This window comes from Aspergillus foveolatus (assembly GCF_047715535.1).
Source record: "Aspergillus foveolatus strain CBS 279.81 unplaced genomic scaffold BDW70scaffold_19, whole genome shotgun sequence".
NCBI classification, from domain to species: Eukaryota; Fungi; Ascomycota; class Eurotiomycetes; order Eurotiales; family Aspergillaceae; genus Aspergillus; species Aspergillus foveolatus.
The window spans coordinates 302,353-324,188 of NW_027396083.1; the positions used below are offsets into that span (position 1 = coordinate 302,353).

The window sequence follows — 21,836 nt, forward strand, 5'->3', positions numbered from 1 at the left end:
AAGCTTAAAACAGAATGCCCAGGGCAAAACAAGCGTCCTAACAACAGAATGCTTTTATGCATGCACGCGGCGTAAGACTTCGCAGGTCATGATAAACATAATAGGACAGAATCATTATAGATGGAAAGGAAAAAATGAAGGGGAAAGAGGATATGAAAACGGAAAGAGACTACCATTCCAGAGGCTCCCCCTTCACATCCCCTCTGTTGGTCTTCGGCACGGGCGCAGCCTTAACCATATTGGCACCACCAGTGCGACCACGCTTCAGATAAGCCTTGCCATCCAGCCAAGGCGTGTCGAGCGTACGCTTCGCCTCAAACTTGGCAATCTTATCCTCCATCTGCAGCGTCAGACCAATATCATCGAGCCCATTGATAAGGCAGTGCTTGCGGAAGGCATCAACATCAAAGGAGGCAAGCTTTTTCCCGGCCTCGTCCTTGATCTCCTGGTTAACGAGGTCGACTTCGACTTCGCGGCCGGCGCGGGCCTCGTCGGCGATCTTTTCAAGGACGGCCTGGTCGGAAATCACGACAGGGAGCATGCCGTTCTTGAAGGTGTTGTTGAAGAAAATGTCTGCAAAGGAGGGGGCGATGACACACTTGATGCCGAAATCGAGGAGCGCCCAAGGGGCGTGTTCGCGGGAGGAGCCACAGCCGAAATTGGGTCCTGTGACGACGAGGATCTTGGAGTTGCGGTAAATGCCTTGGTTCAGGATGAAGGAGGGGTCTTCCTGTCCGTCCTTGTAGCGGAGTTCGTAGAAGAGAGCAGAGCCAAGACCGGTGCGCTTGATGGTCTTCAGGAACTGCTTCGGGATGATGGCGTCTGTGTCGACGTTGCTGCGGTCCATAGGAGCCGCGATACCCTTGAGGGTTGTGAACTTGGGGAGACCGGCGGAGGAGGTGGTGGGGGTGTGCGTGTTGGTATGGGGTTCATTGTCGGCGGGCTGGTCAAGGATGTGGTCTAGTTCTTCCTCGGTGTCAACGTCTTCGGCTTCAGGCTTGACATCGACCTTGGGCTGGACCTTTCCGAGGCGGGGGCTCTCAGCGATGTGCTCACGAACGTCAGCGAGCTTGCCGACGATGGCGGCGGCGGCGGCCATGGCGGGGGACATGAGGTGTGTGCGGCCGCCGGCACCCTGGCGGCCCTCAAAGTTGCGGTTAGAGGTGGAAGCGCAGCGTTCCTGGGGAGAGAGGATGTCGGGGTTCATGCCAAGGCACATGGAGCAGCCAGCCTCGCGCCATTCAAAGCCGGCGTCGATGAAGATCTTGTCGAGACCCTCGGCTTCGGCTTGCTGCTTGACGAGACCGGAGCCGGGAACGACCATGGCACGCTTGATGTTGGAGGCGACCTTCTTGCCTCGTACAACCTTGGCAGCGGCGCGCAAGTCCTCAATGCGAGAGTTTGTACAGGAGCCAATGAAGACCTTGTCGACAGTGACGTCCTTCATGGGCGTTCCGGCGGTCAGGCCCATGTACTCGAGGGCGCGCTTGCAGGCGGCCTTGCGAGCCTCGTCCTCGAAGTCGTCGGGGCCGGGGACAACGCCTGTAATGGGAACAACATCCTGAGGAGAGGTACCCCAGGAAATTGTGGGGACAATATCCTTGGCATCGATCAGAATGGTCTTGTCGTAAACGGCATCCTCGTCAGAGGCCAAGCTAGACCAGTAGCTGACAGCCTTCTTCCATTCGGCGCTGTCGTACTTGGGAGCAAGAGGGCGGCCCTTGAGGTACTCAAAGGTAGTCTCGTCTGGTGCGACCATGCCAGCACGCGCACCACCCTCGATGGACATGTTGCACATGGACATCCGAGCCTCCATGCTCAGCCCGCGGATGACAGAGCCACAGAACTCAATTACGCATCCCGTACCACCAGCGGTGCCGATGAGACCGATGATGTGCAAAACGACGTCCTTCGACGTGACTCCAGCGGGGAGCTCACCGTCAACCTGGACACGCATGTTCTTGCTGCGTCTGGTGATGAGGGTCTGCGTGGCAAGGACGTGCTCGACCTCACTAGTACCGATACCGAAGGCGAGAGCACCAAAAGCACCGTGGGTGGAAGTGTGACTGTCACCGCAGACAACAGTTGTGCCGGGGAGAGTGAAGCCCTGCTCGGGACCGATAACGTGGACGATACCCTGTCGCTTGTCGTCCATTCCAAAGTATGTCAGACCGAAGTCTTTGACGTTCTCTTCGAGGGTGGAGCATTGCAGGCGGGAGTCATTCTCTTCGATGAACTGTTCGACGTTCTTGAAATTTTTTCGTGACGAGGTAGGGATGTTCTAGAAAGAGCCTGTCAGTGCTGGTGGCGGATTGGGGATTATAATGAGACATACGTGGTCGACGGTGACAAGCGTACAGTCCGGCCGGCGGACTTTGCGGTTCGCATTCTTAAGACCCTCAAAGGCTTGCTATTCAGAAGTTAGTATTAAGAAAGTCAACAGGACAAAGCGATGCGAAGCAACATACTGGAGAGGTCACTTCGTGGACCAGGTGTCTGTCTGCAGGAAAGTCAGATCGAGCTCATGGAGAACGACCACAAAAACAACATACCGATATAGATCAAGACGGTGCCATCCTCCTGCTCGTTCACAATGTGGTGATCAAAGACCTTGTCATACAAGGTCTTGGGCTTCCTGTCAGCGCCAGGCATGATAAGGGGCAATATAGAATGGGGACAACGGGGAAATCCAATTAGGTGGGGATGGCGCAGAAGGAGAAGAGCAGTGTCTCCGGAAAGAACGAATAGTCAGGTTTGAGATGCTTAGACAGACAGAAAGCTCTTCAGCATTATAAGAACTCTTCTGGATCGCGATGTCGCTGGCCACAGCATCGAGGGGCTCTGCAATGCCCCGATCTCGGGGTGGTAAGAATCAATGTGTTTGAGCCGATTGGTAGTTGTGGCCCCACTACTTCCGATGACCGGTGGACTTTCGGCACCTGCCGCTTAGTCACGGAGTTCGCCCTGTGGTCTGAGACTTGCCGGTGTAATTGGAGTCTTTTGTTTGGTTCGATAGAGGAATTTTTTCATGCAGGGATCTAACAGGGCCAGGGCTTGATTGGCATCATTGTGGTGCAGAGGAGGTATACCCGACCGGTATCTAGCTGGATAAAATCATGTGGACGTACGAACTCCTGATTATCTTGTTAAACAGGTATAGTCCATGGCTACTAAGACAGAGAGGCACACTCCGTTCGCGGGGTATAAAAGCTTAGGCAGCCGAGGCTTATGGGGTAGAATCACTGGTGGGTACGGCTAGCTTTCAATTCCGGGCATCTTACTCGTACTGGGCTTCTTAAAAGTACTCTGAGTACATACAAGGAATATATACAGAGGGTATTGTATTGTTGAGAAAACATATGCTGCTCGCTCAGACTACGAACGTTGGATGCGCTCAACTACTATATCCACGTTGATTGATTATAAAACACATGAATTTCACAGGTTATAAGTATTAGCTACAATTAGCCTGACCTACCACATACAAAGAGCCTACACATCATCCATATACACAACATCCAAAGTCCATGAAGCTCAAGGATATGCGCCTCGTTCAATATCCAAGGTCAAAAAGGCGGAATCCCCTTAAGTGCCGGCTGCAGAGCCAGCTTGGAACCGAAGTTTATCCAAGGGCTTGGGACCCCGCTAACCTTAGGATCGGTTCCTATCATATCGTGCGGGAACCCAAGTTCAATGGGGCGAACGCTTTCCAGGTACGCCACTTGCTCCGGCGTCAGCTTGATCTTGAGCGCCTGGATGTTATCGGAGAGATGTTCGACCTTGCGCCCTCCCACGATGGGGAACACGTTGGGAACCTTCTGCAAGACATAGGCCAAGGCGACGGCCGTCACCGACTCAATTCCGTGCTCGGCAGCCACATTACCTAGGGCTTCACTCATCTTGGCCTCATCCGGTGTTTGCTCGCTGGGTCCCAATAAGCTGCGCAGTCCCTCGCCAGCCTTGCGTCGTTCCTTCAGAGCCTTGGTGCTCTGGAATCTCCCACCACCTAGCACATCCCAAGGTGCCAGAGCCATACCGAAATGAAGGGCCATGGGGATAATGTCCCGCTCGAAGTCGCGAAGCATCACATTCCAACGACCCTGGTAGACGCTGAAGGGGGTCTTGCCGTGGGCGCGGGCGTAGGTGTTTGCCGCGCTGACCACCCACGCCGGAGCGTCCGAGATGCCCAGGTACAGCACCTTACCCTGCTCGACCATGATCTGGAGACTGTCCATAAGTTCTTCGATAGAGGTGGTGTAGTCCCACCAGTGGACATAGAGGATATCAATCCAGTCTGTCTGGAGTTTCTTCAGCGAGTCACGCACGCTCATGTGGAGAGAGCGCTTGTGGTTTCCGCAGCAGTTAGGGGCATTGCCCTTACCCTGCTCGTAGGATTTGTAGTCGGTCGAGAACTTGGTGGCTATGACCATTCTGTCACGGTTGTTCCGGGACGCCATCCATTCACCCAGCCAGGACTCGGATTGTTCGCTTTGATAGTTGTTGGACGTATCAATAAAGTTGCCGCCCGCTTCGACGAAGGCATCCAACAGCTTGAAGGAAGACTCTTTGTTCATTGAGCCCATGAGATCTGACCAGGCCTCGCCGATGGACATGGCTCCGAGCTGGAGAGGCGATACGCGGATTCCCGCAGTCGACGAGAGCACGCGGTAGCGACCGAGTTCGGTGCGAGGCTCGGGCGCCGGGGTAATGAAGTCAGTCATTATGTTGCAGATTGTGTTTTGGCGGAGAATCAAAGAGTTTTTGAGAGGCTTGAAGTTTAATGATGGACGAAATATGTTCTTGTCTTGACAAAATGGCCGCCATATTTATACATTGGCGCATATTTGACAGTAATTGTATGCTGCTGACCATTTCCGATCAATCTAGTAACTGCTAATGTCCCAGGGAGGTTGTGCCACTCAACTTGCATTGTTCTTCGATCGTAACAAAGCAGCTGAGATTCGCGACGGAAATACGCAGTGTATGGAGGAGTGCTGACAGTAAGCCCGGGATGCGGACTTAATAGTTAGTGTGAAGACCCGAATTCCGAGTTCGAGTCAGCAACCGGCGTTGGTTCTTGATTATTCAACACTTTATAATAAACCACGAAAACAGTCTTGAGCAGAATCTGGTCCTGGGATAATGTAGACGCGGGTTTAGAGGTAGCTAGGGTTCTCCTAGTGAATTATTATATACAAGCTGACTCTATAAGTTAACCCCAAATGTTAAGTTGTCTGACGGAAACACCAACAATGCCAGACAATGGCGCACAAACAGTCCGAAAAGTCCACATACAGCTTGAACAGCTATTATGCTCAACGCCAGCCTATCTTCCCTCATGGGGCCCATCCATACCAGCCACAAGTTGAGAATGGTCAGATTGCTTGATTCGACTATCTGGCCTTGTTCGTTTTTTCGGACCCGCGCCAGGCGAAGGCTGTGCAGCAGCTCTAGAGCCATGGCGAGCAAGGGCGAAGGAGGAACATTCCATTCAGTCACCGACGCGTCCACCAATCCAGTCTTTGCGTTGAACTTGGGGAGCCTGTGTCTAGGGCAAGGGATGATGTGAAAAAGCTGCGGCACCGAGTAAACGAAATTGAATATCTGCGGGATAAATAGGAGCAGCAGTGTTTTACTGAAATGCCCTAGTATCCCAACAACGGCAAAGACCATGCCGGCGAAGTAGCAGTATGTGTCTCCCACGAATGCTTTGGACGGATACCAGTTGTGGCACAGCAGTGCTAACGAGACTCCCACGAACGGGAGTAGAAAGTAGAGAGAGAAAAGGTGGGAATCCGTTGCAGGGTGCCGGGACGGCGTAATCAGATACAGCGCATCGTTGATCATGAGTAATACAGCAATCACAAGCGACTGAGCAACCTCGACCCCGTTGATTCCCGCTAGCATGTTGATCGAGTTTGGGCAGAAGATAGCAACGGCGGCCATATAGACGTAGTACAAGAAGCCAAGGTCAAGGAAGGCGCCGAGGTACGGCCGCAACGGCACTGGGACAACGACATGCGTAACACCAAAGTCCACAAAGTAGACCATAAGCATTGGGATGGCACCGAAAGCTGGGATTAGTACTTTGTGTCTCCACCGGATGTCAAGAAGATCATCGCCGATCCCAAGAATGACAATGCATTGGAGTGACAAGAGACCGGAGAGATACGATGCAAGCTGAGGGATGCCTTGTCAGTCGCCATACCGAGATGTAAAGACAAGAATACCAACCTTCTCATGAGGAAATCTGTGCAGACTCCGGCCCGTTTCCACATGGTGAACTTCAAGGACGACATCGCGGTTGCCGCCGCCCGAAGTGGCTGCCACGATGTCCTTGTAGAAAGCAAACGGAATGAAGAAGATGAGTACCAGGAGATACACCACCGCGCAGACGGCGCCCATAGTTTCCGGTCTACATCGAGGCATCAGTCTTTCTGCAAGTACGAATGACCGGGCGAACCTACATAACTGGACGGTTTGGCTTGGCCATGTCTTTCCCACTCAAGCCGGCTCGAATAAAGACAGGACCAAGCCATCTTATCATACTGAAGGTCACAGCGAATGCGATACCACTGAATGCAATGGATGACACCAAGGGGGCACCCTCTCCCTCAAACGTGTTGACCAGCACGCCGAGACAGGCGCCTGCGAGGACCAAGAGACTCCAGGTCTCTCGAGGGGAGAGGGAATTTGATGCAGCAACAGCCATCTTGTATAGGAGTAGCAGGCCGCATCCCACTCCGAGTTTCCTCACTATTTCACGGGAAGTGGTTGAGGCTCAATTCCTGCAATCTGGCTTCAACGAAGTATACGCAGAATACGCAAAATACATACGCGGAGCTTACGTTGTCAATGGATTCTGCCGGTGGGTACAAAGCAATGTAAAGGCGGTATGAGAGCATGTATGCCTTATCGCTCACATGACCAACGCGAAGTCCAATCCGATTCGGTCAGTCCGTGGGCACCTCATTCGTAGTACTAGTACGCGTTCAGCTGTATGTCTTGCAGGGTCCAGATCTTTCGATTGGAACTGTGAGCTGGCCAGAAATGTCTGCCGGTTTTTCTGACTTTGACGCTGGTCATCGGGATCTAGTGACTGTGACGAAGTTCAACTTCTATGGCAACCGCATAGTTACCGCTTCGTCGGACCATCGCATGAAGGTCTGGGACCAGAAAGATGGCGAATGGCAGCTAACTGACACTTGGCGTGCCCATGATGCGGAGATACGTGATGTAAGGTTGCCCCCTTTTTGGTGAATTGTATGTATTAACGATCCGTTACCGCAGGCAACCTGGAATGGGCCTTTCACTGGCCAGCATATTGGGAGTGTGGGCGAGGACATGAAGCTGAAAATATGGCAGGAAGATGTCACTCAGCCGCCGAACTCTGGCCGCCGTTTCAGATCAATCTTTCGCTTGATGGCGCCACAACGGCACCCATATGTCTCACTTGATTTCCGCAACATTGACCTTGAATCATGGCTGGCCGTTATAACGCGCGACGGCTTCCTGAGAGTCATGGAACCTGTCAGCCCAGACTCGCTCGCTGACTGGCAGACTGTCGACGAATTCAGGGTCTGCGCCGCGCCCCAGCGTGGGGAGGAGACGAGCTTCAAAGTGCAGTTTCATCACGACCCTATAGATATCACCCACTCCATTTTACCCTCCTGGGACCGGAAGAGCCTGTCTCTTGTAGTTGCGGCTATGGACAGCGTGAAGATCTTCCGGACTGATGCCAACCGTCGCTTTTACCATGCTGTAGAGTTGAAAGGGCATGGAGGGCTGGTTAGGGATATATCCTGGGCTAATGGCTCAGTTCGCGGCTATGATCTCATCGCCAGCGGATGCAAAGACGGCTTTGTTCGAATTTTCGAGGTGTATACCTCCCTATCGTCCAACAATGCGCGAGATACCGATCGCAACCACGCCCAATCGTCCGCACAATCTCAATCGTCCCGCACCACAGTGCAGTCAGGGATAGGCTCAGCTCTGGCGAATCGTGCGCCTATGTCCATGACCAGCCGGCCCGCAACGGGTGATTCGCTGTTCAAGCATTCTTACAAGGAAGTAGCATGTATCGATAGCAAGCATCTCGATGTATGGCAGGTCGGGTTCTCCTACGCCGGTTAGTTCCTTCGATTCACTGTATTATTGGTTTCGCTAATGACCATGCAGGTGATTGCCTTATTTCTTCTGGGGATGATGGGGTGGTCAGATTTTGGAAAAGAGCTCTATCTGGGGAATGGCTCGAATATGCAGAGACGGAGATGACTGATAGTGAAACAAAATGAGTACATGTCATCTCTTCCCCACGTTCATGCCGCAGCATCGCGAGCCCTGGTCTTGGAGCTACTGGAGGTTGAATTCTGGTAATTGGCGACACGGTTGTCTACATTTGCCTTTTTTGAGGGCACGGTGTTCTTTTCCCTTCACCTTATTTCTCCTTGCTTTTTTTTTTTTTTTTAAGACAGTGATACCCATCATCAGGCTTTATTTCTAGTACTTGAGTCGTCCTTGCTTTTGTCATGGAATCATGCCCTGAGTTTGACGTACGCCCTTCGAGGTCTAAATCCCGCTCCTTCCCTTTTGACAAACGTCGACATCATCAAACTGAGCTCTTACCCAATTTACAACCAACCGAGACGCCCGAAAGGCAGGCACCACGCAGCGCGGATCATGGGTCGAAGGTACTCCAATCCTGAATTCTTCCTCTGCTTTTATTGTTGACCTCCTACCTACTTGTCACCTCCCCTCATGTGTCTATGACTTACCCGAGCCTATTCTTCGTCGCTATTCTTATCGAAAATTATCGAAAACTATAAGAAAACTATGACGGTGGGCCCAACTTTGGGAACCGGCCTCTTTGTCGGAACGGGCCAGGCGCTCGCGGCCGGCGGCCCTGCCTCGCTCATTATCGCCTATGTATTCATATCCGCAATGACATACTGTGTGACGACTGCCGTTGCTGAAATTTCAACTCACTCAATTACTCGGAATGGCGCGATGCTCGCTCATAATTACCATTATATTTCGAGTCATGTGGGGTTCGCAATAGCCTACCTTAGATGGATTGGCCTCAGCCTGCTTGTTCCTTTTGAAGTCACCGCTGGGATGGTCCACCTTGGGCTATGGGAACCGAGCGCGAGCCTTGCATTGCGCATGGGCGGCATGATGTTCGTTATATTCTTCTTCAATATGCTGCCCGAAAAGTTCTTCAGAAGGTCGCAAGCGTTCTTTACGGGGATAAAATTCCTGGCCACAATCGGGCTTGCCATCATCTCCTTTTACCTCGCTATCCGCGCCAGCCAACCCGGTGCCGCTGTGGGAGGCTTTGAGTATTGGGTTCGCCCCGGTCCCTTTGCTGAGTTCCTACTTATCGGCGATCTGGGGCGCTTTCTTGGCTTTCTGTTCTGCATCCTTTGCAGTACGATATCTTTCGTCTTTCTTCCGGAGTTAACCGTGCAAGTCGCCGAAGACCATGACTCGGAGCCGGGAAATAGCATTTTCAAGTACACTAGGAACAGCAATCTCATCATGTTCATACTTTACATGCTGAGCACGTTAACTACCACTCTGATGGCCCCATATGACGATCTGAGACTTAACAATTCCTTCATTGGTGCCGGACTCTCGCCTTACATGGTTGGTCTCGTTGACTCCAGAATTCGTTTAATACCTGCCGTGGGAAGTGGGTTGATTTTCCTTTCTTCTGTGGCCTCTGGACGCTCCTTTCTCAATCTGGCTTCCCGCATGCTGTCTACAATGGCCGAGACGGGTCACGCTCCAGCATTGTTCATGATTCGCAATCGATGGAATGTTCCTTATATGTCCGTCGCCATCTCAGCAGGATTCACCTGGCTATGCTTCCTGTGCATGGCCATTTCGAGCTCTGAGGTGTACAACTATCTAATGTTTTTCATAACCACCATCGGTTATGTTTCCTGGGTCTGTTCGCTTGTAGCGTACCTGCGGTTCCGAAGAATGGTCAAGAAATCAGAAATCATGCCTCTGCATCGATCCTTTATCCAGCCCTTTGGGACATATTTCGCACTGGGTGCCAGTGTCTTGTTGATTATGCTCAATCTCTCGCAAATCATGGTTGCACCTCGCCATGGGTTGAATCCCCTGAACGGGATCCCCGCCCATATTGCGCTTAACTTGTTTGGTCTTTTTTACGGCGGACATCGACTCGTAGTTGCTGTCCGGAAGAAGGCTGCCCGATTGGAACCACACGTGGTCGAATACCGTGGTGATGAGGACGAAGATCAGCCCCAAGACCAAGTCATTGAAATGGAAGAAATGCAAGCCCGAAGACCGGAGGACGAGTTATCGACTACGCCTACGCATGCTGTCAATTCTCGAGGATAGACTGTGGCAACCTGGGTTCCTCTTCAGGCAAAGTACCCTAGTGCATATCTAGTTTGATTGATGTTTTGAGCCGTGTCATTCTGTTTTTTGAGCCACTTATTGTTATTTCCCGTTCTGTTTCAAGGTGGTGGCTGGAGATATACGTCTATTATTCAACTGTTCTTGTTTTATGTTGTATGGGATGCAGCGTAGAAGTATATTGTGTAGAGCAGGCTGGCAGAGATGGAGGTCTGGCGTACGCTGCCTTAAGCACCGGGCATCCTTCCAGGCCATTTCCGTCGACACACTGCATCTCCGCTAGTTTCCCTCCCCGCTGAATTCGCCACACACCAAGTTCGCAGCCCCTAAAAAGGAGGAGAAGACCTCGCCGAAACTCGGTATCATTATTATTTTATGATGATTACTTGACAGGCTCTTAAGATTCAGGGCCTGGATGTCGCGGCCATCCCATATTCCTCACCTATCAGCCAGAGCATGCTCCAGCTCTGGTCATTGACCGACGATTCCAACTCATGTTCTCTCAGTCGATGTTCCCTGCACTAGGCTATGGCCACTGCTCAGGCCCCTCTGTGTCTCTCGCTTCTTTTGCACCGCTCCCCAAGGAAGATCATGTTACTTCCCAATCCTTTTTCCGGGCTCAGATGATTTGCTTATCACTCCGTGACTTTGTTCCCCTTCGCCTTTCTGTCTTTTGTTTTTAGACTTTTCTTTCTCCTGTAAAACGACGGATTCACCACTTTCCAAAACAGTTCTCTCGCAAGCCGGACTATCCCGTCTCACCACATTGAGCAGTTCTCTGCCCGCAACAGATTGTCCCAGAATGTCCCCGATTGAGGGACGGCTTATCAGGATTCATTTAAGCCCAATATACCGGGTGGGAGCCTGGCACGAACCCGTCTCATCTGATATTCTCTCCAACTTCGTGCTGATCTCCAGATCTATTTATCGCTCCCTGACATTCCTCTTTTTGGTGTCTGCTACGCAACTTCTCTCTTCTTCTTTCCCTCCTTTACACCCAGTTTAACTAGGGTGCAATGCTCTTTCAGTTCTCACTTTCCAGCCACTCTCTTGCGTTCCGCTTCCCTAGAGTATCTATGGAGCGCGGAGATGGTTCGACTGCTTGAGAGCAAGCCCCTCTTCATGACTCCCCGCGGCTGCTGTCGATATTTCACTGGTATCTCTCTGCTGGTTGAAAAACACGAGCTACAGAGCATTAGGCCTTTGATCCTTCACTGACAACAGCATGATCGGCCTGTCTTTGGCTCCCCGAATGATTCCTCCGCTATGCCCAACCTGGGTCTTGGCACTCCGCATCATGTTATACTTCTTCCGGACTAGCTCATTCCAGCTATTGTCGCGGCCTCAGGCAGTTAACCCGAGGCGGAAAGCAGCAGTGGTGCCTCAAGAACTAGGCATCATTCCCAGCTTCGAGCTCGCATCCGTCCAACGGGATCCTCGCTCGCTCGCGTCGACTTCCCCTCCTCTTTTCCAGATGCGATCCCTCCCTTTCATCATGATTTTACTCTCCGTTTTTTACCAGGCTATTATCCACCCTAACGACTGCTACAACTCACATTCATATAACACAGTGAAAATGCTCTCACCGGCGTAGGGCTCCTGATCGACCACCGCACTCCCCCAGAAAGCTTCGATCGGGTGGGAAAAATTATTCCGCGCTTTTCCTTTTTTACCTTGGGTCTTGGACGCGCCGCTTGAATGGCCCATCCGTGGCTTTAGCCCGTCCAGTCCAGTCCTATCCTGTCCGGTCCTGTCCTGTGTCTTCTCACCCTCCCTCCTCTTCCGTCTCTTGCATTCTGTCCTTGATCTCTCGCTTCCTTTTCGTCCTCGATCCGACCGATCACCTTTCTCGCTTGACCCGCGTTGGTCCACCTCAACTGCTCTTCTCGAGTGCTCTCCGTCATATTGTTCCGTCTGTTCCTCCCACATTCCCGTCCTTCACCCTCGCCCTTCACCTCCCTTTCTCATTCTCCTATTTCAACCATCCCTTCTATCCATCATCCTGTCTATTCCGCTTCTCTCTTGAACTGGCCCACTGCTGTCTTTCTCCTCGCTCGCTTTCTTCTCCATGCGATTCATGCCTCACTCGCCCACTCGCTTTCCTCGGTTCTCGACCCTCGACAATCTCCTCCTTTCCCACGGTCGCAGACGACACGGTGGACGACGTCCTTATTAGAACCGCCACTTACTCGAATTGCTGTATCGATTGACCCGGCCCTACTCCTCATTTGAACAACATTGGGTTGTGAAGCCGTCGGACGAACCTCGCCTTTCTGCAGCCAGCTCTGGCTCTTCAGTACGCTCTGCAGCCATCGAATCAGGTCGTGAAAGATTCTAGGTCGTGACATTACACTGAGTAGCTTGGTGGATCGCTAGTTGAAAGCAGGTATTGCCTTAGGCAAAGGCTTTCGTGATATGTGGTTAGGGATATAATCGATCCCATACGCCGCTCCTTGCAAGTACAAATACCAGCGCGCTTTGCATTAGACGTCCGAGGGTGGTTCTGTCGGATTATGACAGAGACCTCCCCAGTCGCCATCACGCATCCAACCACGGAGCCTTTCCCGGTCACCGCCCCTCTGGACTCACCCATCGTCAACGGCGCCGTGTCAGATTCGGTCCCAGCTGAAGAGGAGGAGCCGTATACCATCAAATGCATTTGTGCGTTCGAAGATGATGATGGGAATACAGTCTTCTGCGAGGGTTGCGAAACGTGGCAGCATATTGAATGCTATTACCATGGTCGGGATGTCCCAGAAGTCCACAACTGTGTCGATTGTGAGCCCCGTCATCTTGACGGTCGGCGCGCCACAGAGCGACAGAGGCGCCTCAGGGAGCAAAGCGATGGCGGTGACCGGAAAGCTAAACGATCAGGAACGAAGAGTCACAAAAAGAAGGCGAAGGATCATGCGGATCAAGTAAATGGTTTCCATCAGCGGTCAGAGTCGAGCAGTCGCGAACAGCCTCCGTTAAAGAAGGCAAAAACTGGCCATCGCGCGTCAGGCTCGGTCAACTCTTTGCCCGGGAATTCGGCGCTTACCTCTGACAGTCGCAAGCGCACCGCGGCCTCTTTGAGCCCAATCAAGTCGTTCGGCCCCTCAATTCCTCTCTACTCTAATGAGTTTCTCCACCTGTACGATCAAGATCATGGGCATGCTGATATGGACGGTAATCTTTTTGTCAATCTAACACTTGCCGCTGATTTGGCCTCGTGGGTGAAAGATCACGTCTCACTCGCTAAGGTGGCCAACGGTCGCTCTGCGGACGAGATATTCACCAGGTCTGGCGCAACTTTGGATCGATCCCATTGGCCTTCCCTGTCTCTCAATTCAGTAACAGATCCTAGTACCGAATTTGGCGGCAAGCATCCGACTTGGAAGGTTCTCAAGACCCAAAATGCTGTCGGTAAAGACGAGATTGTTGGTGAAATCACAGGCAAGATTGGTCTGTTACGTGATTATTGCCTTGATCCCGGTAACCGTTGGCAAGAGTTGCGACACCCCGAGCCGTTTGTCTTTTTCCATCCCCAGCTCCCGATTTACATCGACAGTCGACAAGAAGGTAGTATCCTACGTTACGCCAGGCGGTCATGTCGTCCTAATGTGACTATGAAGACCTACATCACGAATGATGTTGAATATCACTTTTGCTTTGTTGCCAAAGAGGACATCGCACCGGATTCAGAGATTACCGCGACATGGTATCTAGATCCCCAGTTATTTGGGTCTACCAATGGGATAGTCAAGCAAGAGCCCGGGGACAGTGTGCAGGAAGTGGCTGCTGTGTGTATTAGCAATGTGCTGGCCAATTTTGGTGGCTGCGCGTGCGTTGCGCCACACAGCTGCCTGCTTTCCAGTCTTGATTGTCGACGGCATCCGAAACTTGCTGATGGAAGCGCGAAACAAGCACACGCTAAACGGAGGAAAACAAAAAGCAAGCCCAATGTATCACCGCCTGGTAACAACAGCCGTGCTGGGAGTGAAGCTGTCAAGACCTTGGACGACGATGATCATGCGGACAGTCGTTCTGCATCGAGTTCCAACCGTGGGCAGACCCGCAGTCGTGATTTGACGCCAACCTTGCAGACTCCCACAGATGCCTTTGGCTTTGGGGATTCCGAGCTGTCCGCTCGCGAAAGGCGTAAGATTGCCGCAGCAGAAAAGAAATTCCAGCAGTTAGAGCAGGATCAACAGACAACCCACAAACGGAGAAAGCGTGTTAGTGGGCAGTCCGCTCATGCAACTGGGCCAAGCACTTCCGATCGTCAGTCATTCTCACCCCCATTGTCTGGAGGTGGCCACCGATCGCCGCGCAAACCCTCTGCTCTTAGCACGCCTGCCAGACGGTATCCATACGTTGACTCTGCCGTCCAGGCAGACATCGAGGTTGCCAACGGTGTGATGCCATCCCCTCCTTCTTCCAAGCGGCCCAACTTCGTCCCTCTTACCCAGCGTCTCCTCAAGCGATGTTACATTGATCGGATCCGGATGGAACATACCAGTCGTCAACAACCTGATTCACCTCAGTCGAATAAAACTACATTCGAAGGTTCATCCCATCTTGTTCCTACGCCGACAGCCACCACCCCAAGTGTGTCAGGTGAGAAAGAAGATGTGGAAATGCAAGACCTTGAGTCACCAACCGAAGCATCTTCGACACGGTCACAGACGCGCAACCCCTTTATGGACATGTCGCCGTCCCATGGGCGGGGGTCAGACAGAGCATTCCCGCTGCCACCACCGTGGCCGTCTAGCGCAGCTCATATCGCTCGAATCCCAGCGCGCAAGGTCACCAGCACTCGTGTGGATTTACACCTACCTCCGGCTATTGCCACTGGCCTTCCATCGACGGCAAGCCCGAACTCGATATCGTCGGCTGTATCATCCCCGTCTACATTGGATCCGTCCTCGCAACATCCCGGAACTGCTCTTCCTGGAGCGGGACTGGCTGCTCCTAGCCCTGTGAAGAAGAAGCTGAGTCTAGGTGACTATCTAAGTCGAAGGGGGTCGTTAAAAACCCCAACATCGGAGAAGACACAGGCGCAGGCTGCAATGCCACCCCCCACCCCTCCTGCTCAGCTTTCGGACAGACGGGATGTTTCAGCCATGACAGGTAACATACATCCGGACAGCAGCTCTTCATTGTCGAGTCCAACAACGGCGGATGTCACGATGAAACATGTTTCGAGCTCATCACAACCCGCGCATTCTCCGTCAATTTCCTGATCAACTCTCATTATTTGGTCATTGATGCGGAAACAGCTGGCCAATACCTGACGAATCACTTCTCTTTTATTCATGTTTTTATTACCGCTATCTCTTTTATTCACTTGTAAACGATTGGAATGGACTGGCGTTCGTCGTGGCTTTGGGTGCTTATTCTTGCGAGAGGTTTGAGGGTGGCGTACTTGGCGCGTTTGGCGGGAATAACTAATGGGTTACGGCTCTCTATGGGATGGAGGCCATGGTCATGCGATTCTCTACGCGCAGCCTTTGCTTGCTTCACGCTTTGTCTTCTAGCTTTTCATCTCAGAATATGTCCGTAATGATGCTGGGATAGCTAGCGTCAACTATCCAATGATATCTGCGGCTTTGCCTTATCTAAAATTTTCTAGTCCTATGGTTCTTCAGTAGATTCACCAGCAATAGATGAATGAATTCCTCGCCCATTAACTACTTTAGTAGAGGCGGTGCACCTGACTTCCGATCTCTTTTATGCCTGAGGCACTGACATTCTGCCTGAATGTTGAACATACCATCCCTCGAGCAAGCTACAAACATCCCCCCAGACCCGCGACTCTCCATGTCGTGGAGCAAACTAGTAGTAAGTGAATGCGCATTATACCCATTATATACGCTCTCCTTTGCTGACGAACAAGATATCCTCTCACAATCCGTCTCTGCAATCTTCCCCCGGCGGACGTTTCGTCTAACAACCGCCGAGCACTTTTTGAACCGACTTAGCTTGATTTCTTGCACCATTGAAAACCCTCAGCCTGCGAGTTCCTCTATCCGTCCTGATCTCAGTAAATTATTCTCTAACGTGACGCTCTCACGAATCCTACTCCCTCCTCTTTCTGATTAAAACACCACCTTTCCAACCGAAATATGAAAGAACCACGTACAGCCAAAAGAAGACGAGTGTCCGACTCCACGGGCATGGATAGAGATGGCGACACCACGATGCAAGACGTTGCGACACCGCTGCAGACTCACGAAGCCTCGAACGCCGCAGAAACGAATACTGCTAATGGCAGCAACGGAGACGCAAACACAGACACACGAACAGACGCTACCCCTTCTCGGGCGGGATTGCGATCAAGCGGGCGCCAAAGAAAAGCACCGCAGCGGTATGAGGATGAGGTTGTACACACGGGATCGGTGAAAAAATCGAGGTCGACGCCGGGGAAGGAGAAGGATGCGGTGACGTCTACATCTACGTCTACGGCAGTGACTACAGAGAATTTGCCCCGGTCTGCGTCTAGAAGTGCACGGCGACAGCCGCGCCGGTCGCTACAGCGGAGTGCATCGGAGGCGGGAACCGATAATAAGGATGAGGAGGAGGATGAAGAGGAGGATGAAGAGGAGGACGAGGAGGAGGACGAGGATGTTGATGATGAATCTGTGTCGCCTGAGCCGAAGGCTAGACGGCCTGCACGGACGCGTTCAAAGAGAACTTCTGTGCGGTTTGCTGAGACAAGGGCAGATGAGTCCAAAGGTGGTGACAAGAATGGGGACGCAGACGGGGAATCTCCGGATGATTTTCCAGATGCATTGGATGATCTTGTTAACATACAGCTGCAGAACGGTATCGCCCAGGGCCATTTAAGTGGGCAAGATGAGGCTATGGGAGAGGAGCCTTTGCCTGCGTACGCGGAACATTTCCAGCAGTTTGTCCGCAACGGGTACACAAAGGAGATGCAGTTGTTGACTAAGACAGTAATTGAGAAGCTGAACGGAAAGAGGCTTGTCCCGTTGAAGGGCCTCGATACCGAGTATCAAAAGGTGCATCAACTCATCGAGCAGACTGTTACTTTTGGAGAAGGCAACTCAATGCTTCTCATCGGGTCGCGGGGGGCGGGTAAGACGACCATCATAGAGAGTATTGTTTCCTCTCTGAAGGAAGAGCACAAGAACGACTTCCATGTCGTCCGGCTCAACGGCTTCTTACATACAGATGATCGACTGGCGCTGCGTGAGATATGGCGGCAGCTTGGTCGGGAAACGAATACGGAAGAGGAAGCAGGAAAGGTGACCAGTTATGCGGATACCATGGCCACGTTGCTTGCTCTTCTCTCGCATCCTGAAGAATTGCAGGCCTCTGCAGACAACCAGAACGCCACGACGACAGCCAAGTCGATCGTGATTGTCCTAGATGAGTTTGACCTGTTTGTCACGCATCCCCGCCAAACCCTCCTCTACAACCTGTTTGATATCGCGCAAGCGCGTAAGGCCCCCTTGGCGGTTCTCGGGGTGACAACCAAAGTGGACGTTACCGAGATGCTCGAGAAACGAGTCAAAAGCCGATTCAGCCACAGATCCGTCTACGTGCCGCTGCCGAGAACATTTGAGGTATTTTCTGATGCCTGTTTAGGCGGTTTAGATCTCGAAGAATCTGAATTCGCCAGTGCTGATGACTTATCGGACGTCAAGTCCGACAGCTGGATCATGGCCCTGGATGGGTGGAGAGCGTACCTACAGGTAAGATTACGGGCTTGTTTTGGCGTCAGACTTGTCTCAAACTTTTGCTCACACCACGGCCTTGCTCTATAGGGACTATGGGTTGATCCGGCCTTCCAAACGCATCTGCGCAGAATATACCACACAACCAAATCCGTTGGGGAATTCTTCATGAGCGCGCTGATTCCCCTCACGGAACTTCTTCACAGCCTGGCCACTTCACCAATCATCCCCACTCCGAGCACCTTCTCAACCCACGCTCTCTCCTGCCCCGATCCCGCCCCTCTCCCCTTCCTGCCCTCTCTCTCCACATCGCCCTCCTCAGCCCCATCCTCCCTTCCCCTCTCTCTCCTCCTCGCCGCAACTCGCCTGACAGCCCTATACGACCCAGGCTCTACTGAAACCGCAGCGCAAGATCTCGCCCCACTCGCACTCTCCTTCCCCGCCGCCTACGCAGAATATGTCCGACTTCTGACCTCCGCGAAGACCTCTGCCTCTGTTTCCGGGGCGTCTGTGACGCCGGGGCGTGTCTGGGGGAGGGATGTGGCACGCGAGGCATGGGAGCGCCTTGTTGCTTGGGGGCTTGTTAGCCCCGTTGGTGGTGGGAGTGGCACGGCTGATGGCCGCATGTTCCGCGTTGAGATCAGCTTTGAGGAGGTGGTGGGGTTGGTTGGTAAGGGAGGGTCCCTTGGGCGGTGGTGGCGCGATGCTTAGGTTGATGTATGGCGTATGGCATAACCAGGCGCGAGATACGGAATGAGGGGCTAGGGCCTAGCCACCATATTTAATAATACCCGCAGATGATTTTCCTTTATCGACAGACTGGGTTTGGACTTGGGGATTTTCCCGTGCGGCGCAGGCCGGCGTCGCAGGGTTGTTTTATGTGCGTGGGACCAAGTCGGCGTACAGTATTGGTTGCGTGCGGGGAGCGAACCTGGACGCTGTCTAGACTATAGACTCTAGACTTCGGTCATTCTAGACTAATACACTATACCTCACAGACTAATGAGACATCTTAACCCATCCGTGCTCGTATAGAGGTTTATCTGCCGCTTAGCATAGTGTTCCAGGTCTGATGCTGAGACTCACTTGTAACAACTTATAGCCTCCAGCCGCTGCCCAACTAATTACAGAACTTACACAGTCCAAAGTTCAGACTTCAAAATAGCTAGTATACAACTACATAGCCCGGAGTCGGTAATACAATACATCATCTGTTTGAGTTAAGGTGCTATCTGGAATACACGGTGCAGGCCTAATCTGTTATTCTGCAAGCACTCATTCTAAGTTACCCTGTTCTACTCAGGACAGAGGCCGCGATATATGCCTCCTTGCCCACCTGTAGAGCTAATTTCAGAGAAGGAGTGGTCTCGCAAAGCTCTACATAAACAGCGGCTGTTAGATAATCCCCTGGTCGTCAGAAATATATGGTCCACTCTCTTGCACGCAAGAGGGTTGGTTGCTTATAAGCATGCCGATAGAAGCACTGTTGTGGAAGAGTAGAGAAACGAAACCTCTTTCAAAAATCTCAAACTCCTATTCAATTAAACTTCATTCACCGCGAGGCGTACATGCCTATTACTTTTGGCTATTAGTCTTGCGTTATGTTCTGCATATAGAAATATAGATATAGATCGGTGGGAATCATGTGAGACTGCCTTGTGTTGTCGATTCTCAACCACTTCCCTATATATCATGGCTGAATCTTCAACAAGCTTCAACCAACCCAATAGTAGACCATTGTCTAAGAGCGCGCAATGGCCTAGGTTCATGGGGAGAGCAAAGCGAAGGACCCGAGGCTCCGCAAAAGCTTCCTAGAGACAAGATACTTCGGTTTCCTCACAAGCGCTATATATGGAGGAGCCCACGATGAAAAATTTCCCGGCGCAGCTTCACAAGCGCTTGAATGGGGAGCAGCTGATGAGGCCCTACCCGTGGTCTGAGAGTGGTAGCGAGAGTGAGAACGAGGTTGGGGGTGACTTTGGTGCCCCAGCTGAGTCTGTGGATTCTACCGCCAGGGACGCGCACGTTCCGTGATGTGGACCAGTACCATCGGCAGATTCTGGATATCGACCTGGGGGCCTGCTAAAACCCGGGGACAGAGCCAGAGCCGAGATTGGTTCGGCGCAGAAGAGCGGGAGCAGGACCATTATTGAGGTCCTGAGCACTTGCGTTGGTCCAGACTTCGGTTGGAAAACTTGGTCACGACTAGCGGCATGGATTGAGGAGAATGACCAAGTTAGAATTGGAAGGCCTGGAGCCGGACCTTGGGGTGAGGACGAGGATGAACATGAGCACAAACAAGAGAGAGTGTACCGAGTACAGCTACACAACAAAACTACGACGTGAGCAGCATCTACCTTAGACGGCCAAGATGAAGGTGATGTCGCCGTCTAGCGGCACATGGACATCGTTTGCGCCGAATATCCCAGCCTTCTTCGAGCAGATCAGGCTAATACGAACCGCAACTCCTGAAGGAAATATCCAAGACCCTTCCCAACCAGAACAGCAGAAAGTCTCGCACAGCATGGCAGTGCGATACTCCATGCCCCAAGTCCGGCGTTTGCAAGGGGAACCAGAGCCTGACCTTGTTACGCTTTTTTCCCCCAAAGATGCGGGTTCGCGATGAAAAGCCGAAGTTGGGAATTTTCCTATGATAAGTTTGATTGGATTAAGAAGCAGCAATGTATTCACCATTCTAGCAAGGAACCTCACACTGGACGAGTTTGGCAAGGTGTACAGTGTGATGGTGTGACTGCGGGTGTGGTTGCGGTTATATTGCTTCTTTACTCTGTGCTATAGTTAGCCGGGTCTCAATAGGATATCAATGCACGAGAGATCGAGTGCACTTTCATCGGGAAGATTGCTGTGGCCCACGAACAGGCGCATAAGCTTGCATATATCTAGAGAATATGCCGGCACAGACTGATGCATCTCCTCAATCCCATAGTAGCGGATTGGCAAGCGGACAATCTGGTTCCATGTGAGTTCAGTGTCTCGAACTCCAGACACCAACTACTCTACTGTACGTAGAGCACCTGTCCTGCTCTCTGTATACATGCTCTGCGTGGTCACTGGTTCACGCGATAGCCATTTCAGACATTCTCCTAACAGTTAGCCGATCCAGCCAGAGGAGTCATAGGGTTAGACAGCTTATACTCTTGCGCAGCCAATAACAAGCAGCAAGCACCAAAAACAACAGGAGATCTGAACCGCAGTCAACCGTCACTGGTGAGCGAGTGCGAAACAGACACCTTCCAGCTCTATGAATCCATGGCGCCCATCCAAATCTACATGGACACCGTCATTCCGTCAGAGTCGGACAGACTCAGATCCTATACTAGGGTTGGGCATGAGCAATACCCAAATATTCCACAGAAAAGTTCCAGTTCGCTGACCAGCGGATACAAGAGCCTGATATAGGTAGACGGGCAGGTCCCTTCGAGTTATCTGCATATATCCGATCGTACGTGGACCGTCAAGATTAAAAGGATCTGCACATAGCACATCTGCAGCATACTGCAGACTCAGCACCACAATCCCTACCATTTCGCGAGAGACTGAGCCCTGAGTTCTTGAAGTACAAGTTCGACAAGCAGACTCCAGCCCCCGAGCCACGTTGATAGCCGGAGGCGCCGGAATCAACTATGAATATCGCAATTGCGTCTGCAGAGAGGCAATTGCCACGCCAATCCATGCTGTAGTCGCGGACTAGTGGCATGGTTCGTTACACAGCAGACAGACAGAATTGACGATAATAATAATATC

The 21,836-nt window shown here is 52.0% G+C and overlaps 8 protein-coding genes across 8 annotated transcripts; 4 read left to right on the top strand and 4 right to left on the bottom strand.

The window, feature by feature from the left end:
• Positions 1-11: 11 nt before the first annotated feature.
• Positions 12-2,773, bottom strand: luA (3-isopropylmalate dehydratase LEU1). Its single transcript, XM_073743829.1, has 4 exons — positions 2,553-2,773; positions 2,469-2,500; positions 2,336-2,410; positions 12-2,281 (listed from the first exon to the last, which is right to left on the bottom strand). The coding sequence occupies exons 1-4, from the start codon at positions 2,650-2,652 to the stop codon at positions 170-172; spliced, it is 2,319 nt and encodes a 772-aa protein (XP_073596787.1). The 5' UTR covers positions 2,653-2,773; the 3' UTR covers positions 12-169.
• A 489-nt stretch (positions 2,774-3,262) lies between these two features.
• Positions 3,263-4,941, bottom strand: BDW70DRAFT_134816 (aldo/keto reductase). The gene has a single exon (XM_073736575.1). The coding sequence runs from the start codon at positions 4,719-4,721 to the stop codon at positions 3,567-3,569; it is 1,155 nt and encodes a 384-aa protein (XP_073596788.1). The 5' UTR covers positions 4,722-4,941; the 3' UTR covers positions 3,263-3,566.
• A 264-nt stretch (positions 4,942-5,205) lies between these two features.
• BDW70DRAFT_159285 (UDP-N-acetylglucosamine--dolichyl-phosphate N-acetylglucosaminephosphotransferase) lies at positions 5,206-6,712 on the bottom strand (the record flags this gene model as incomplete). The annotated part of the gene is made up of 3 exons (XM_073740667.1): positions 5,206-6,180; positions 6,235-6,415; positions 6,468-6,712. 3 exons carry the CDS (start codon positions 6,710-6,712, stop codon positions 5,206-5,208), a joined length of 1,401 nt encoding a protein of 466 aa, XP_073596789.1.
• Positions 6,713-7,050: 338 nt separating this feature from the next.
• On the top strand, positions 7,051-8,133 carry BDW70DRAFT_159286 (putative nuclear pore protein (SEH1); the record flags this gene model as incomplete). Its single annotated transcript, XM_073740668.1, has 2 exons — positions 7,051-7,236; positions 7,291-8,133. The coding sequence occupies 2 exons, from the start codon at positions 7,051-7,053 to the stop codon at positions 8,131-8,133; spliced, it is 1,029 nt and encodes a 342-aa protein (XP_073596790.1).
• A 699-nt stretch (positions 8,134-8,832) lies between these two features.
• BDW70DRAFT_159287 (putative proline permease) lies at positions 8,833-10,371 on the top strand (the record flags this gene model as incomplete). The annotated part of the gene is made up of 1 exon (XM_073740669.1): positions 8,833-10,371. The coding sequence occupies one exon, from the start codon at positions 8,833-8,835 to the stop codon at positions 10,369-10,371; it is 1,539 nt and encodes a 512-aa protein (XP_073596791.1).
• Positions 10,372-12,610: 2,239 nt separating this feature from the next.
• BDW70DRAFT_35708 (putative PHD finger and SET domain protein) lies at positions 12,611-15,995 on the top strand. Its single transcript, XM_073743830.1, has one exon. The coding sequence runs from the start codon at positions 12,903-12,905 to the stop codon at positions 15,612-15,614; it is 2,712 nt and encodes a 903-aa protein (XP_073596792.1). The 5' UTR covers positions 12,611-12,902; the 3' UTR covers positions 15,615-15,995.
• A 185-nt stretch (positions 15,996-16,180) lies between these two features.
• BDW70DRAFT_134824 (origin recognition complex subunit 4) lies at positions 16,181-19,024 on the top strand. The gene is made up of 3 exons (XM_073736576.1): positions 16,181-16,212; positions 16,268-18,089; positions 18,162-19,024. Exons 2-3 carry the CDS (start codon positions 16,497-16,499, stop codon positions 18,780-18,782), a joined length of 2,214 nt encoding a protein of 737 aa, XP_073596793.1. The 5' UTR covers positions 16,181-16,212; positions 16,268-16,496; the 3' UTR covers positions 18,783-19,024.
• Positions 19,025-20,134: 1,110 nt separating this feature from the next.
• Positions 20,135-21,367, bottom strand: BDW70DRAFT_35748 (uncharacterized protein). The gene is made up of 4 exons (XM_073743831.1): positions 21,228-21,367; positions 21,093-21,172; positions 20,950-21,041; positions 20,135-20,859 (listed from the first exon to the last, which is right to left on the bottom strand). Exons 2-4 carry the CDS (start codon positions 21,126-21,128, stop codon positions 20,430-20,432), a joined length of 558 nt encoding a protein of 185 aa, XP_073596794.1. The 5' UTR covers positions 21,129-21,172; positions 21,228-21,367; the 3' UTR covers positions 20,135-20,429.
• Positions 21,368-21,836: the final 469 nt, after the last annotated feature.